Source organism: Panicum virgatum, chromosome 9N, assembly GCF_016808335.1.
Source record: "Panicum virgatum strain AP13 chromosome 9N, P.virgatum_v5, whole genome shotgun sequence".
Classification (NCBI taxonomy): domain Eukaryota; kingdom Viridiplantae; phylum Streptophyta; class Magnoliopsida; order Poales; family Poaceae; genus Panicum; species Panicum virgatum.
Genome location: NC_053153.1, coordinates 22343725 through 22360073, shown reverse-complemented (window position 1 = coordinate 22360073; position 16349 = coordinate 22343725). Strand labels below are relative to the sequence as shown.

At 44.9% G+C, this 16349-nt stretch overlaps 1 protein-coding gene and 1 pseudogene across 1 annotated transcript; one reads left to right on the top strand and one right to left on the bottom strand.

Annotated features, from left to right (window-relative positions):
* Positions 1–1131: 1131 nt before the first annotated feature.
* On the top strand, positions 1132–7247 carry LOC120688861 (annotated as a pseudogene).
* Positions 7248–8285: 1038 nt separating this feature from the next.
* LOC120692742 (hexokinase-7-like) lies at positions 8286–10504 on the bottom strand. The gene is made up of 8 exons (XM_039976125.1): positions 10329–10504; positions 9986–10133; positions 9712–9891; positions 9528–9602; positions 9261–9416; positions 9058–9156; positions 8832–8962; positions 8286–8685 (listed from the first exon to the last, which is right to left on the bottom strand). The coding sequence occupies exons 1-8, from the start codon at positions 10502–10504 to the stop codon at positions 8286–8288; spliced, it is 1365 nt and encodes a 454-aa protein (XP_039832059.1).
* Positions 10505–16349: the final 5845 nt, after the last annotated feature.

Here is a 16349-nt window from a genome sequence, read left to right as displayed (position 1 = left end):
CTTGACCTTTGCCCTAGTCGGCGACTCTCGTCGCTGCGCCACCCGCCCATGCACCACCCACCGCTGCACCGCCTGGCGCCTGCCCAGCACACCCTTCTTGCCCCACCGCTGGCCATAGCTCATCGGAGGTCCAACCCCGCCTCCGCCGCCGGCTAAACCGCCACCATTGTCGGGCTGCCGCCGACCCCTCCTTCAGGTCCGGTGGCTATGGAGCCGCCCCCACCCAACAACCCTGGGACAATAAGGTCCGGCCGCCCTCCACTGCATGCCTCGACCGCCGTCAACCTCGTCGGCAGCCGCTCCCCCACCAATCACCCATTGTCAGCCACCCCCTCCCCCTCTTCCCTCCCCTAGCTCGCCGGTTGACGCCCCTCCTCAAGATGAACAGAGGGTGGAGGGGCTTCTGCGACAGCTCGAGCACGAGCGATGAATATATTTTTTTTCCTTTTCTCTCACACTAAATCAGTACAAGCCACTAGCCAACCAGTAGTACTTTTTTCTCACAATAAATCAGCATCAGCCACCAACCACAGCCAGCCGAACAGATTGAATAAAGTACTTTCGAATTGAGTTAATGTTTATCATTCTTGTATCATAAATTTGATATATTATTCTTCTCAGCCTTTGAGCTAAATAAACAGTACTGTAACATACTAACATATACGATCCTAACATGTTGGAAGTCATGTTTGAGTGACATAGCTTAAAAGGGGTGGAAGTCAAGTCGTTTGAGTGACTGACAAGCGGGCCCTAGCTCTAAGGCGCAATAGAAATATGAAACCTGTTAGACTGAGTCCAACAAGGAGATGCAAAATGGGAGAGACATTGCTCCATTTGCCTTGTACACAGTAGATACATCACCCACGCAAAAATCCTCATCTCCAATAGGCAGAGACAAAAGCAGATGCATCACCCGGCGAAATGCATAGCAGGAGAGAGATGATTTATTTTTACCTCTCCTTTCTCCTCACAATGCAAAATGCATACTCCTTTGCCTATTCTGTTGGATCTCTTTTTACCTCTCCTTTTTCCTCACAATGCAAAATGCCTACTCCTTTGACTATTCTGTTGGATCTCCATTCGGTGATGCACAGTGCCACAGCGGAGTCAGTCTTAACGTGTGCACGCGCGGACGTCGCGCCCACGCAGTTCGTGCTCTCCAGCGCCGCGCGCGCCGCAGCCGACCTGGCGGCCCCGCGCCCCGGCGCGCAGCTGCACTGCGTCGGCGTCAGGCTCGGCTTCGACACCGAGCTCTTCGTCGCGAGCAACCTCGCGGACATGTATTCCTAGTGCGGTCTCCTGCGTGAGGCGTGCAGGGTGTTTGACCAAATGCCGCACAAGGATGCTGTCGCCTGGACTGCCATGATTGACGGCTATGCCAAGAACGGGAGCTTCCAGGCAGCTGTACTGGCTTTCCGGGATATGAAATGTGAGGGACTGGTTGGAGCTGACTAGCATGTCTTCTGCAGTGCATTGAGTGCAGCAGGAGGGCTCAAGGATGGATGGCTTGGACGTATCGTGCATTGTTGTATAGTTAAGGCATGGTTTGGACTTTGAACTGGAGACTGCTGTGAGGAATGCGCTACTGGACATCTCTAAGAATCGAAAGCTGGGTTATTTCGCGGGTGGTGGATCGGTCCACGTCGCCCGGTAACCTGCTAGCTGTTGGATCCAACGAACTCGCGATATCAACCGTCCGATACAGGATGGAGCGGGTCTGTCGCCCGTTAATCCACCAATCAGAGCACTCGCGAGTCCTCGCGAACCCGCTGTCCCCTCTGCTGCCCTCTGCTCTACACCTGCTACGCCGCGCCTCCTTCCGCCTGCAACACAGGAGCGCCCCTTTGCCGCCTGCCTGCCAGTGATTTCGTCGGTCTGATGATGTCAACTCCACTTCCCTTGCCGCAGTCACCCAAACCTCCCGCGGCATGCTTCTCCTGCGTCATCCGTTGTGCTGGCTTAGCACTTACATCGCCCTCGACGCCACCGATCCGCTCTCGCCCGACGGGTTGCCGCTGCTAGCTCTCCCTGCTGTAGCCTCACCGCAATATAAATCGAGTTCAGAATCAAGTTTCTTGTCGTTGGACTACAAGTGGTGGGCTCATGGAGAACCTTGGCTGAAGATGGTGGTAGACAGACTTGCCATGTTGGGCGCCGGCGGCGGGCGGCCTCAAGACGACAGCGGGCTGAAATCATGGTGGCGACACGGGCTCCGTCACCTCCTAGGTTACTGGCACTGTCCGACGCCGCCCCTTCCCCAGGATGAAGCTGTTGTAGCCTGTAGCCAACGTTGCCTCAGCTGCCTGCAAGGTGTTTGGCAAAATGTTCAGCCTCTAGAACGGTATGCTCACCAACCATGTTGTATACCACCAACGTAGAAGCTTACCAATTCTACATCCATGTATTTTTTATTAAGATCTTTTAGCAACAATCTATGATAGCATGCTGTTCACTCTCCCCACCCTGCAGCCACACCTGACCTTGATATCGTCACTTGGCTTCACCAGCATCTCCAGGCAACGATAGGAAAATCCAGCTGCAACCGTGTCTTTCAATATCCCTCCCAATAACTGCACATGTTATATCGGATCTTCGTCCTTTCCTTTTTGTCGTGTGCACAGATCCTAAATACATAGCAAATGAAGCCATCAGATCTCCACATTCAGACCCATAATGAAGTCTATGGATTACAATCTGCTTGTTTTGTAATTCAAGATTAAATGTTATTGATTCAATTCCTTGAGTTAACGGGTCCCCACTCTTTTGAGGCCAGCACTATTTTTAGGTCACAATTTTGCTACACAGATGACCTTTACTTTGTTGCTTCTGTATCCATATTGTATATTGGGCTACTAGGGAGACAATGCCAAACTGACAAGTTTAATAGACAAACTTCTTCTATTTCAGTTGTTTGAAATTTGCAGGTAGAAAGGCTTCATAGATTGATCCATCTTTTGTCTAATAATTTATCTCTGCACTCCGCTAGCTGGTGCTACATCTAGCTTTCTGTGTGATTGACTCCGCCTTCGGCTCCCCGCATCTACAACATATAGAACAAGAAAGGTAATACTCTGTCGTCATATTTTCTAGGAGGATGGCAGGCAGAGTTTCCATCAGCTCATACCATGTTCAGACTATGTAATTTAGCCTTGGTTGATCTTTGTGAGCCTTAAACTTGGAATCTTTGTTCCTAATATTTTCCAAATTGTAGTCTGCTGAACTCCATTGGTGATAATGAGGGAAATTAAATGCAGTTTCTTTTCAGCAAACATACAAAATATTTAGCGACTTCTTAATCCATTTGTTTCCATGCCCCAAAATTATGGATTCCTATGCACTCTATTGAAAATTTGGAGATGAGATAAGAAAAAGCAATGTTCTATCCAGAAAATTATAAAAACAATGCAATTTGTTCTGTCCTAATCCAAGAAAAACTAAATAGACTTTTGTGTTTGGTTTCTAAACCAACAAAAGATTTGGCAACTTCCACCTTGGAGAATATAGGAATGGTGTTTCTAAAATGAAATATTAATCTGTTATTGTTCATTCTTTTTGCTATTATCTAGAATAGGACCTTTGGTGAACATTCTCCCACCTCGAATGAAATACATCTATGTTTACGACTTAAGGATAAAAAAGAATAAAATTTCAAAGCATGACATTCTCTCACAACTGAAAAGTCAACTCATCGAACTTCATGGTATGAGTAGAAACAGCCCGGCGAAAGTACCATTATATTTTTGCAAATATTTGTTCACTGGAAAGGCAGTAGCAGTCATTTGCATTCTATTTATCCATTACTGAAAATATCATATGATGACCGTGATTGAACTACACATTGCCTAAAACTATATATTTGCTATTTTTGCCATGCTTATACTTGCTTATTGCTTAATATCATCTACTTTTCACCTTTCGACCTTGCATTAGGCATGTGTTTAACTACCTGAAGATTTACACTGTGGAGGAAAGCAACCTGTATAACTCCTGGAGGTTCAATTGTTCAGTGGTGTCAATTTGAAGATCAAACCAACTAATTTACTTGGTGGATGTCCAACTAAAATGAATCAGGTTATATATGCCATTTTATATTTGAGATACCCAACTCACTGCAATCAGGTTGTGCCCTTTTTTATTTGCGCACATCAATTCTGAAATTGTTGTACACTTCTAAGCACCAAGTTCATATTGTAGCAAGTGTTTTTTACGGCATGTTATGATCCACGGTCTCTAACTAACAATGAATAGCTTTCTATGCCATGTATATGTATGCACATATTCCCCAAAAGATTATCAATAAGACAAGAATTGCATATTGTCAAGTACTAATGTAATTGCATGACTTCATTATTATGATTAGGTGAATTAATCGAAGCATTCTTAACCCATTGCTCAAATGAAGGGGTCATAAGGTGGGGAGCGCCAACGGCGCGCCAGGTTTCTAGTGTATGCTAAGTCTGGGGATTTGGAGAATGCCTCTCGTGTGGTGAAGATTGATCCTGGAGGTTGGAATGTTGTGTCTGGCACCTCACTGATCGATGGTTATATTGAAACCAATCGTGTTGAGGAGGCCCTTGAAACATATACTGAACTGTGGAGGCAAGGTGTTGAGCCCAATGAATTCACTTTCTCAAGCCTGATCAAGGGCTGTGCCATGCAAGCTCTGCTCGAACAAGGTACTCAGCTGCATGCTCAATTGATCAAGACAAGTTGGATCGGTGACTCTTTTGTTGCTTCCACCCTTGTGGATAGGGATGTAAACGGATCGGATACGGACAGATATTACTGATATCGTATTTGTTTTCATATTTTTGTTCGAATACGGAGTCGAATACGGATAGCGCTAGTTTTTGCCGGATAAGATTGCAATAGATGTCGACATCATAAAAATGTAACTTTTGAGTATTCAGATACAGATCGGTTATTGATATTGAATACTCGGAATCGGATATAGACGGATAAAAACCCTTCCAGACCGGATCGAATTCGAATACAGTCGGAAAATATCCGTACCATTTACATCCTTACTTGTGGATGTGTATGGAAAATGTGGCCTCATAAGTTTGTCCATTCAATTATTTAATGAGATTGGATTCCACACTGAGATTGCCAGGAATGCAGTAATTAATGTATATGCACAGCACGGTTATGGTTGGGAAGCAGCCCAAGCTTTTGACAGGATGACCTCGAGTGGTATCAGGCCAAATCACATTACGTTTGTCAGCCTGCTGACAGCATGCAGTCATGCTGGATTAGTGGATGAAGGACTAAAATATTTTTACTCCATGAAGGATGAACATGGTATCTCCAAACACGAAAGTGCGTCCGTCATCTGGCCATTCTCTGGCATGTCCTCACGCCACGTCGCCCCAAAAACAATCGGCCGGCTGATTGGGCCATCCAACGGCCACGGGAATGGGTTGCCTCCCGACCCCGACCAGTAGAAGAGTCACGAGTCCGCCGAATCTTCTCGACCCTGCTGCTCCCTCTCTTCTCCAGCCGCGTCATAAGGATGTATAAGACGTCGCCTCCCTACGCCGCCTGCTGCCCTCTCCGCTAATCGCCAGCCACAGCCAGGTCGTGAAAGCGGAGCCTCACCAGCCCGACTCCCCTTCCCTTTGGCTGCAGGCGCCCAGCGGCCGGCTCACAGGCGCGCGGAGCTTGGCCGGCCGGTGGCGTCTCCTTCTCCCCTTCCCCGCGGCTGCTGTCGCACGAGCTCGACTCCATCGGCGCATGCGGCGGCCCAGGGTGAGAGTGCAGTGGCGCGACGCCAGGAGCATGAGAACCAGCGCCCCGCAACGCATCTCGGCCTCCACTGCGCTCCCTGCGACCACGCTACAATTCTCACCTGTCTTGCCGCTTGCCCAGCTAAATATAATCGATACGCGATACGTCGATATATGGGTACGGGTACGGCGGTACGATGATACAGCGATTTCCAAAAAATATAAGGATACGCCGACAAGTACTTCTAAAAATGTACGGCCTGTTCGGCTGGTGGATTTGGATGGGTTGATCACTGTAGCGGCTGATTATTGTAGCGGATACTTCTTGTAAAGACTCGATTACCTGTAGCTACAGTACCAGCCAGCGCTGGCTTATCAGCGAGCCGAACGGATGGAAAACTGCCAAATAATTCTAGAGAACGAAATAGATAATAAACATTACGTTTTCAAAGGGCCAACATACGTAGCAAATGTTCAACCAGGAATAGCTAAATGATTAGTTCAACTAGTATGTGCCTACGTTGGTGGACTCTCGATACTCTTTCGAACGAGATGTTATTGGCCCAAAAGTGTCGGACGCAGTATCGGATGACGTATCGGGAATCAAATTTTTTTATTTTTAAATCATAATTTCTCAATACTTCTCGATACATATATCGAACCGTATCACCGTATCACACCGTATTGGATACAGATACGGCATCCATTTTGGAGTATCGGTAATTTATAGTTGCCCAGTCCTTAGTCGTACCCATGTAAATCGTACACACCTCTCTCTATTAAGAGCACATATGCACAGCAAGTGCTTGATATTTTGCCTCTATGCTCTATGGGATAATTGCTCACTTTGAACCTGAAACATATACGCGGATATGGACCATTGCAGCCACCACTTGATTGCATTTGAGTGGTACAAACTATATTTTTGTACAGTTGCTTGGTTTTGTTAAATTTGTGTTTTCTGAACAAAGGTTAGTTATTTCTTATTTGTATCATGCATGATACTATTTAAAAAACCACAACTATAAAAAGCAAAGAGCATCATGAATTAACCATTTAACCTTCATATACTGTTTACTCATAAATGTAGCATATAGTACTTGTGATGTGCAATGACTATTCTTCTTAACAGGCAATCTTTTATTATCAACATTTCATATAAAAAGTTCGAGGAAGGGGGCCCTCAGACGCGGCAATGCCGCGCAATCTTTCTAGTGCACATGGTTGGTGCTCCTTGCTTGGAGCTTGCAGGATGCGAGGAAACAAGGAGCTGGGAGAGATTGCTGCGCAAAATCTTATGAAGCTTGAGCCAGATAACACTGGTATTCATGTATCCCTTTCTGGATATACGCGTCATTGGGCCAATGGGAAGATGTGAAGGCGGTCAGGAAGTTGATGAGGGATAGTAGGGTTAAGAAGCTGCCCGGTTTTAGCTGGGTTGATGCTAACAAGCAAACACATGTTTTTGGATCTGAGGATTGGTTACACCCACAGCAGGAGCAACAGCTAAGCAGGGAATAAAAGCAAAGGAGTTCATCATATAAGCTGTAGGCCGCCTACACCAGGCAGGTCCGGAGAGAGCATCAGCTAATTCACGCTCTAACCCACAGATCATGCGTCATCAACCAAGTAAGTGCTTGCCTCCGTATATTAGTCAGGATACAGCTGTATGAGCCTGTAGAACAGATTCCATTCAAGTAAGGTCGTGCCGCACCTCCGAGGTACTATCTTTCACAACGTGCGGGGGCTGCGAGCTCTCGCTCAAGTCATCAACTGCCGAATTCATGTTTTTTGGGCCGCATTCTAAAGGTGCAAATAGGTGCCCCTAAAGGTATCAAACAGTTCCTTTTTAGTTTAAAAGTTTGCACTAGTTTTTCAAAGTAAAAACTCATTTTGACAAATTAGTACAAATTTTTAAATAAAGAGGAGCAATGCATACCTTAAAGGGCAGCCACTTGCACCTCTACCGCGACCCATCCTCCCACGGTAGGCCCAAGATTTCTGAAGCATGGAACTAGAGCTGAACAACACGCACGGGAAGACTTCTGCATTCCGAACATTCGTTTGCTAGATTCCTAACAAACTTCGTTCGAAAACATATGAATTCACTACAAATACATCAAGATGCCAGAGGAGGAGCCTATAATTTTTTTTACAAACGTGCCTGAGCACGTGCTTTATTAAGAAGAAAGCAGAACGACCATTACAAATCTTAATAGGCAGAGGCTATTAAGGCGGTTACACAGCACCACCATGCTATTGGCGGACGATCTCAACAAACAAGAGCAGCAAGAAAAACATGGGAGGAAACACACTCAAACCCACAAATCTAGACACGACCACGCAACCGAACCTGCTATAGGATACCACATCGCCAAGGGCACACAAGACCTACAACAAAGGTGGCAAAGCATCCACCCAAACGATAGAAACATAGCGGCAAAACATCCGCTCAGATAACATAATAAAGATGGCAAAGCATTCACCTGATCAACCCAACAATGACAGTAAAGCATCCGCTCGAAGCGATCAGGGCACTTTTGGCGCAGCCGTTCAGTGCTAGGAGTGAGCAGCCGCGATCAGGGCGGCTCCGAGTCCGGACCCGTCCTTGGTGAGTTTCACCGCCACCGACCTGGACGCTTCCTCCCCCAGCAGCTCCACCAGCGTGCGCTCTAGGCACTGCCTGAACTCAGCATAGTGGTCAAACAAGCTGCCGTCGATGGCGACGACCGACCGCCGCTGGTCGCCGGGGACAGCCCTACCGATCTTCCTGAGGATGCCGACGATCCCTGCCGCGGCCAACCGTGCAGACCTGGTGGTGACGATGTCGCAGATCTCCACGACCATCTTCCTCGTCTCCAAGGATGTGTCCTTGATCTTGAGGTTGTCTGCCAGTTTCTCGGCCACGATTCTCAGATCAGGCGTGTCGTCGTGGTGCAACGCGGAGATATTATCAGTCCTGCAAATTTGGTCAGCATATGCTTAGTTGGCCTCTTCTTGCGTCCTTCATGAGGCTAATTACAGATTATAGTAGAATCCTCGTTTCCTAAAAATAGTTATTACAGTAGAATAAAGTACTGCCAGGCGCTTTGTTAATTATTATACCCCAAAATGTCTCGGGTTTCGAGCTTAGTCTGGTTGATTTCGCCGAAGAGTGTAGACTGTGAAGCGATTTTAAGAAGCACCCTCCTCACAATTTCACCAAGGTACATTCCTGAAATCATCTTCTCGAAGATCTGAAAAACAAAAAGTCACAGTAGAACTGCATATGCATCAGGGTGTTTTTGGTTAGCGTGAATGATATCCTTGGGCAATTTATAGGCAAAACTACCTGCTCTCCTGGGTTTAAACTCTCCTTATCTAATGCCTGATCATATTCTGTGATTGGGAGGCAGGATGAGGAGAAGTTACCCCATTCCGTATTGATCACCTAAAATACAGAAGAAAGCATGTTGAGAAGTTTGTAAAAAAATGAGACATAATTATTATGTCACTATTATGGGCAAGATACTTGAAGTGAGAATTCAGCCGTACCGTGTTTCCTGATTTAGGCAACTCGCCCTCAAACTTCGGTATTGCACTTGCCTCTTCGACATAGGCGGCATTCGAGCCGGTACCTAGTATGACACCAATGACGACATCCTCATCGTTGTATCTACCTGCAGCCAGTGTCCCAACAGCATCGTTGATCTGAACCATGAAAAACTTTATGTTAAGGTGTGATCCTATTCCTACCATTGGAAAAGACTGTTTGTATAAGAATTGAGCCAAAATTAATCAGATAACAAACTAAGAACTAACCAATGCAGCCACACGCATTTCGACGCCATGTTTCTCCATGGCCGTCTGCAGTTCAGCGACAACATCTTTGCCCACCTGAAAAGTTTCAGAAATGCATCAGCGTAAGAACCAAACAATTCTGGTAGGATTTTGCATATGACAGAGGGCACCAATTGGAATGGCTGGCAACAGAGTGAATACTTACAGCATCATCGATCTTGAAACCCTTGGTCCAATAGGAAAGGGTGCCCGACGCAATGGATGTCTTTCTCACGGGGAACGAGAACGTGAACCCCAGCTCCCTTTGCTTGTCCTCAAACACATTGCTGCGCCCTTCGTCCGCGACGAAGCTGGCTAGCGCAGAAGCAATGAAGCCGAACAGCTCCTGTGGGATTCAGCGAGGAACAAAATGGATGAGATGGGAACGTATATGGACAGTTCAGTGAAGCTGTGAAATACTGAAATTATGCTGCGCTTACTGAGGCGTTGCCTGACATGATGCGGGGAGGGATGGAGACCTTGGACTCGCGCTTGGCGACGGGCTTCTCTTTGCCCGCGAGCTGCACGCGAAGGACGCGGAAGTTGGTTCCCCCGAGATCCAGGGCGTAGAAGAACCCCTCCTCATTCCTGAATTCCGTATAGTAGTAACAACTTGTAAGCAAATTGACTTCAGAATCAGAGGCGTACATACAATAAGGAACATGAACAAGCGGTTAAAATGAAAGGATTTTTTTCCTTTCTCGCTGTTCTTGGACTAGAGTGAAGTAAACTTGGCAAATTGCGCGTCAGCGATTAACAATGGTAGGAGGAGGTGGTGATTACCCGGTGGGGAGGTTTTCGACGTGGGAGATGATCATCTTGATCTTGCTGCCGCCCTCCTCGCGCAGCCCGGCCCGCATCTCCGCCTCCATGGCCGCGGCCACCTCGTTCAGCCGCGCCGCCGGCGCCGCGCACGCCTCCCGGAGCTCCACCACCACCCGCTCCGCCGCCGCCACCATCGTCGATCGATTCCACCGATCAACCGGCCGACCACCGAACACGCCCCTACGCAGCAGCCGGCGACCGCGGCTGGCAGGAAGCTAACGAAAGCTGCGATCTTGCGGCGCGAGAACTTGAAGAGGCCGACGCAAGAAGGGAGTTCGCTGGCGACTGCTTTCCTCGGGCTGTCGGGCCACAGCAAGGAACAGAGAGGAGGAAATTCTTTTATCCACGTGCGAATTTGCGGAGGCTTGGTGCGCAATCCGTGGAGGAGGATTTGGGTTGTGGCTGCGGCCCGCGCCGCGAGGTTTATTTATAGCCTCCGCCCGCCCGCGCGCTGGCGAGGGAAGATAACGCGAGAGCGAGACGGACGGGTGATTTTTAGGCTTTTAGCAGTATAGTGGGCGCGAGCAGTCTCCCGGGGGGTACGGGGACTATGGTGTTGGAGGCTTGGAGCTATCCCTCTACATGAAGTACATGAAGGATGATTTAGAGTTCAGCAAAATAGCCCACATGCTCAGTACTTTTGTGCACCGTTGATTTGGTGCTTGATCCAATGAGAACACTTCGAAAGGAAGTACGAAGGCATAAGAAAATCCTTAGCTCCATCCCCAGCTCGCGACATCACTTTTGGAAGGGAGAGGAGAACACACGTAACAACGTGAGAGAAGAGAGCAAGAAGAAGGAGGAGGTCTACCAAAATTTGGTGACTCTGAACCGGTCTGCTTTGAGTCAGTGATTGGAGGCTCAAACGTGTTTAGATTTGCGCCAAATTTTGTGAGCTTATTCTACACTTAGAGTACTTCAATCTAGTCTGTTGGTTTGAGGATTGGATGAGTAGAGCATCAGATTTGATGGTTGGTTGGTTTGAGGATTGGATGAGCAGAGCATCAGATTTGATAGGGTTTTGTCAGTTGGGATGATTGCAGTTTCAGCAATGAGCAGTTTCATTGGACGATTAGTTTAGGTGGTGAAACGGTGTCAGATTGAGCTGAAATTTTGTCAGTAGTCAGAAGACTCGTGTAGATCTATTTTCCTAACAAAATTTATGCACAATGGACTTGTGGTTTGCAAGATATAAATTTTTTATCGAAGGGGACAGAAGCTGTGACTTCTCTGTTTGTCGTACCTCTTATTATATAGTTGTGGTTGTTATTGTTGATACCAAATTTGCATCACGGTGAATGTGTTGTTGCAGGTGTAATCCTCAGAAGTCCTAGAGAAGACTTCTTGTAATATTATTATAGTGGAAGTTTGGAGTGGACCGATTTGGTCCCATGGGTTTTTACTCCTCACCTTGAAGAGGTTTTCCGACGTAAATCGGTGTATCTTTTGTGCATGTGATTATTATCATTCCGCTGCATATCTGTTGATAGATGTTCTCCTCAATGGTAATTACAAGATGAGAAATTAATTAGTGCATTGTTATTGCCTTTAACCCAACATATGGTTCCCTTACCATAGCTTCTTGTAATAGCTTTACCAACGGCTTGACCTGAAGCTATACCAAAGTGGCATTTTGCAAACTGCTTCATGTATAAAGCACATCGTGAAGCTGAAAATGGCTTACACTACGTAGGAGCTAAAAATACTAGCTTCACCTCTTCTAGCTAAAAATAGAAGAAGAAAAATATATCCAACCCACCGGATCTGTGGCTAATCTTCAAATTATTGAATTTTTTATTTTTATATTATCTATTTTTCAATTTTTCAAAAATATATATTTGAAGATTTTTTTTGCAGATCTAACCTCCTGTCGTTAGTTCAACCGGCGGAAGGTGCTTACCACCAACTGACGGTAACAGATCTAGACCACGGCCCATAGAACCTACCACCAGTTCATTTGGCGGTAAGGCCTTTCCGCCAGATGAACTGGCGGTAGGAGTTACCACCGTGCTACAGCCGGTTATAGCCGTATAGCAAGCGTATAGTACAACTTTTAAGTTTCTTCCTAGCGGATGAATCGGCTATAGCCGTTTCAACCGGTGATTACTTGTATATTTACTAAAAACAATAATTATTACTATTTTATTTTGCAAAAAATATATTTCATATATGCTAATTTAATTGGAGTGAGTTAGAAAACATGTGAGGCATATTTTTACAAAATATATTTTTGGATTGAGTCGATTAAATATTGATGGAATTAAATAAGTATTTTAAAAATAGATTTGATGAAAAATAAATGTGAGATTAAATAATTAGGATAAAAATATATGGGGTTTGGAAATAAATATTAATTTTTTTAATAATACATATAAAAATAGTGGCAGACGAGCCGAGTGGAGATGAGCCCTTAACGAACCGACTGAATTTTATTGCATCTTCTAGACGACTAGAATGCTGTTGTTTCAATCGTTTTGGTCATAATATTCATTTCAATATTGCAGAGGCAATCAACGACTCACGTACTAGAATTGAAGACTGACCAAGTAGTGCACTACGTAAATGAATACACAAATACACATACTACATGAACTAGCATGTGCGGACCTATACCAAACTAAGGTATAGAGATCCTAGACTAAAACTAACATACCTTAGGTAATTAATGCAAACAACAAACACATCTGCCGGTAATAGTTAAATCTCGCCATTTCAACTGGCAGAAGCCGTTACCGCCGGATGGTCCGGAGGAAGGTCTGTGGGCCGGCGACGCCGACAGCCTTCCACCGGAAGACCGGCGGTACGCGCCGGCCTAGCCTGACCCAGTACGCGGCCCAGCTTTCACCAGTGCAACCAGCGATATTTGGACCCATCTGTTCATCTGACGATTTTTTTGTTTATTCCGCCAGTTGAACCAGCCGTAAACCGCTTCCGCTGCCGGATTAGGATGATAGACCTGCATCTTTTTTAAAATATATATTTTAAGGAATAAAAATATATAAAAAACAAAATATAAAAATTCCAAATTATACAACAACACCTAGTGCTTACCGATTGAGCACAGCTGGATGGACAACTAAGTGTGAGCAGGCTCTCCATAAACCCATAAGCTCCTTTAAAGTTGTTTATGAGGTTTATTTCCTGTAGATCCCACCAAGAAAATAACACTTTCCAACCCTCTACCCCCTCCACAACCCTATCGATTTTGCCCCTACAAAGCAGGCGCACAAAGATTATTAGAAGGTTATTATAAGCTCATACAACCAAAGATCTATTTGAGCTTATTATAAGCCTCTTTATGTGAGAGGTTTTAAGCCTAAGTAACCAAGCAGGTCTAGACTCGCATAGTCACGTCTCGTTAGTGGCGAGTCACATAATATCGCCCCTTTCCCCCGCTCGCCTAGGTGCCGCATCCTCTAACGATTAATGCTTGGTTGTCAAGATTCTATACTTCATGTGCCATGATCAGACTATATTGAATTTTTCGTTCTAGTATGGCTATAGTTTATAATATACTCCTACGACTGTCATGCGCTTAAGAAGCCGTCAAACTAATACCGCGGCCTCTAGCATGTGCTTCAGGCTGAGTCCGATCCGGGCATCTCGCTAGCGGGGATTCTAAGCATCAATTGAGAGATGGCTGTTTATAATTGTTTTTCCTACTAGCATAGTTACCATCTTTATCTGTATTGTATATATGTGAGAACTTGACTGCTATGGAAGTCCAAAATAACAAGAGGCGAGGAGTCGTCTATTCTTAGTTTTATTAGGATAATGGAAATTAAAGCTGCGTGCTGTACGCCACAGGAGAATTTGTAGTATCTCATCCGCCCTCGTACCAATACCCTGAGTGTGAGCGGGCATTGACTTCGATAGAAGTATCAACTACAATTAATGCATGGTTAGATTCTTTACTTCATGTGCCACAATCAAACTATACTATATCTCCGTATTTCTAATATGACTATAGTTGTAAGAGCCAAGTGGTCTCTTATTTGTCTATAAGAAACTTTTTTATTCCGTGTTCCATCTTTCTAGTCCTCATATTCACTTAATGCATCGCCCACCACATACTTATGCTTCCATGTCTAGTTTGGTACTTGCATAAGAGCTAATTATTATACTTACTATAATGTATTTTTCGTATCTCTTGTATGCATGACTATAGTTTATAACACACTCCTATGGCCACTCTGCGCTCCAAAAGCCAGGAAACTAATAGTTCAGCCTCTACGGGAATCGCCTGGCGTGTGCCAAAGGCGTACGGCAAAGGCCGAAATCCATACGGCAAAGGCTTTGTCGGCAAAGAGGTTTTTTGCCGTGTGTCAAAAAACACTTGGCAAATAACTTTTCAGAAAAACAAGAAAATTGATTTTAAAAACAACAAAAAAAATTATTTTAATTCGGGGAAGACCCCACTGCCTAGCCACCCTCCCTCTCCAAGGAAGTTGCAAGTCACAACATTTTTCGCACATTACGCGCTGGCGGGATTCGAACCCGCGACCTTCCCCTCGCATGTAACCTCATCTACCACTGCACCACACACTCACTTGTGTCTGTACTCAAATTTTTCCCCCCATATATTATACTAAATCGAGTGTAAATTGCTTGTTTGAGACCCTAAACGAATTCAAATAAAAAAGTTGTCAGCTACAAAGTTTCATAACTTTTTGAGATCTACTACTTTCATTTTGGCCGTTTTCCCATCCGAGGTCGTTTACAAAATTTAAATCTTACTTTTCCGTGTGCCAGATCTAGGGCACACGACAAAGTCTAGTTATTTGCCGTGTGTCCTGATTTGGCACATGACAAAGCGTGTTCAAAACAGTTTTTTTACTTTCGAAACACATGACAAAATTGCAAAAAAGTTTCAAGGTGAGAAGAGAAAAAATATTATTTTACCATGCGCCAAAATAAAATGCACGACAAAAATATGACTTTGCCGTGTGCTAGAAAAAACACATGGCAATGAATGGCTTTGCGTGTGCCAAAAAAATCACACGGCAAAGTATGTTTTCACCGTGTGCTATATCTTCGCCGTGTCTACACACGGCAAAAAGATTTTTTTGCCATGTGTCCAATAGAAAACGCACGACAAACTACCGGGCACACGGTAAAGAGCCGGTTTCTGGTATGTATGGCTTCAAGGGCATCTCGCGCGCTGATAATAATAAATAAATAACTAAATAAATAAATGTCAACAGAACAACACTATATTTTTAGCCTTTTCATGATTAATTCTATATTATCCCAATTTGATCATAAATATAGAAGGAAGCGTATGGCGCCTCACGTACACTCACTGTAGTATTATATGATGATCATTCTGTCAGTGTTGAAGTCTCATTAAAAAAATGACTTCTCTTTCTCGTCGAAGTCATGATCACCTCCCTGGTCACATGGGCTTCGAATGCGTGGGATTCTAAATAGCAACTGAGAAATGACTTCCCCTTCTCTGTTATCGAAGTCGTAATATATAACAAGAGTTTTGAGGCTGTGTTTGGTTACAACCCGCGATTTTTTTACCAAGGAATCTTGCATGCATGACATATTTGTAAATTTGCGAGCCGAATCTAATGAGGCTAATTTAACCTTGATTAGATACAGTAATACTACAGTAACCATTTTCTAATCATCCTCTAATCATACGGTCAAAGACCTTATTAGATACAATAACTGCTACAGTACCATAGTTGCGGAGGTAGTTTTGTAATTAGACTTTATTTAATACCTCTATTTAGTAGTCAAAGTTGCGAAAAATTTCACCAAATTTTTTTCACACCCTAACCAACACACGGCCTGAAGTCCTAGATACGAAAGAAGGGAGAGAGATATACACAGAGGGGTGGACAAGTAGGGCACGCTGAAGGGCCTGTATGTAGCTACTAACTTGTAGGCCCAAATTAGGATCATTTTGAGGCCAACGAAAGATGCATAATGATGGATATATACAGGAATGCCCAATCTTTTGCGCCAGGG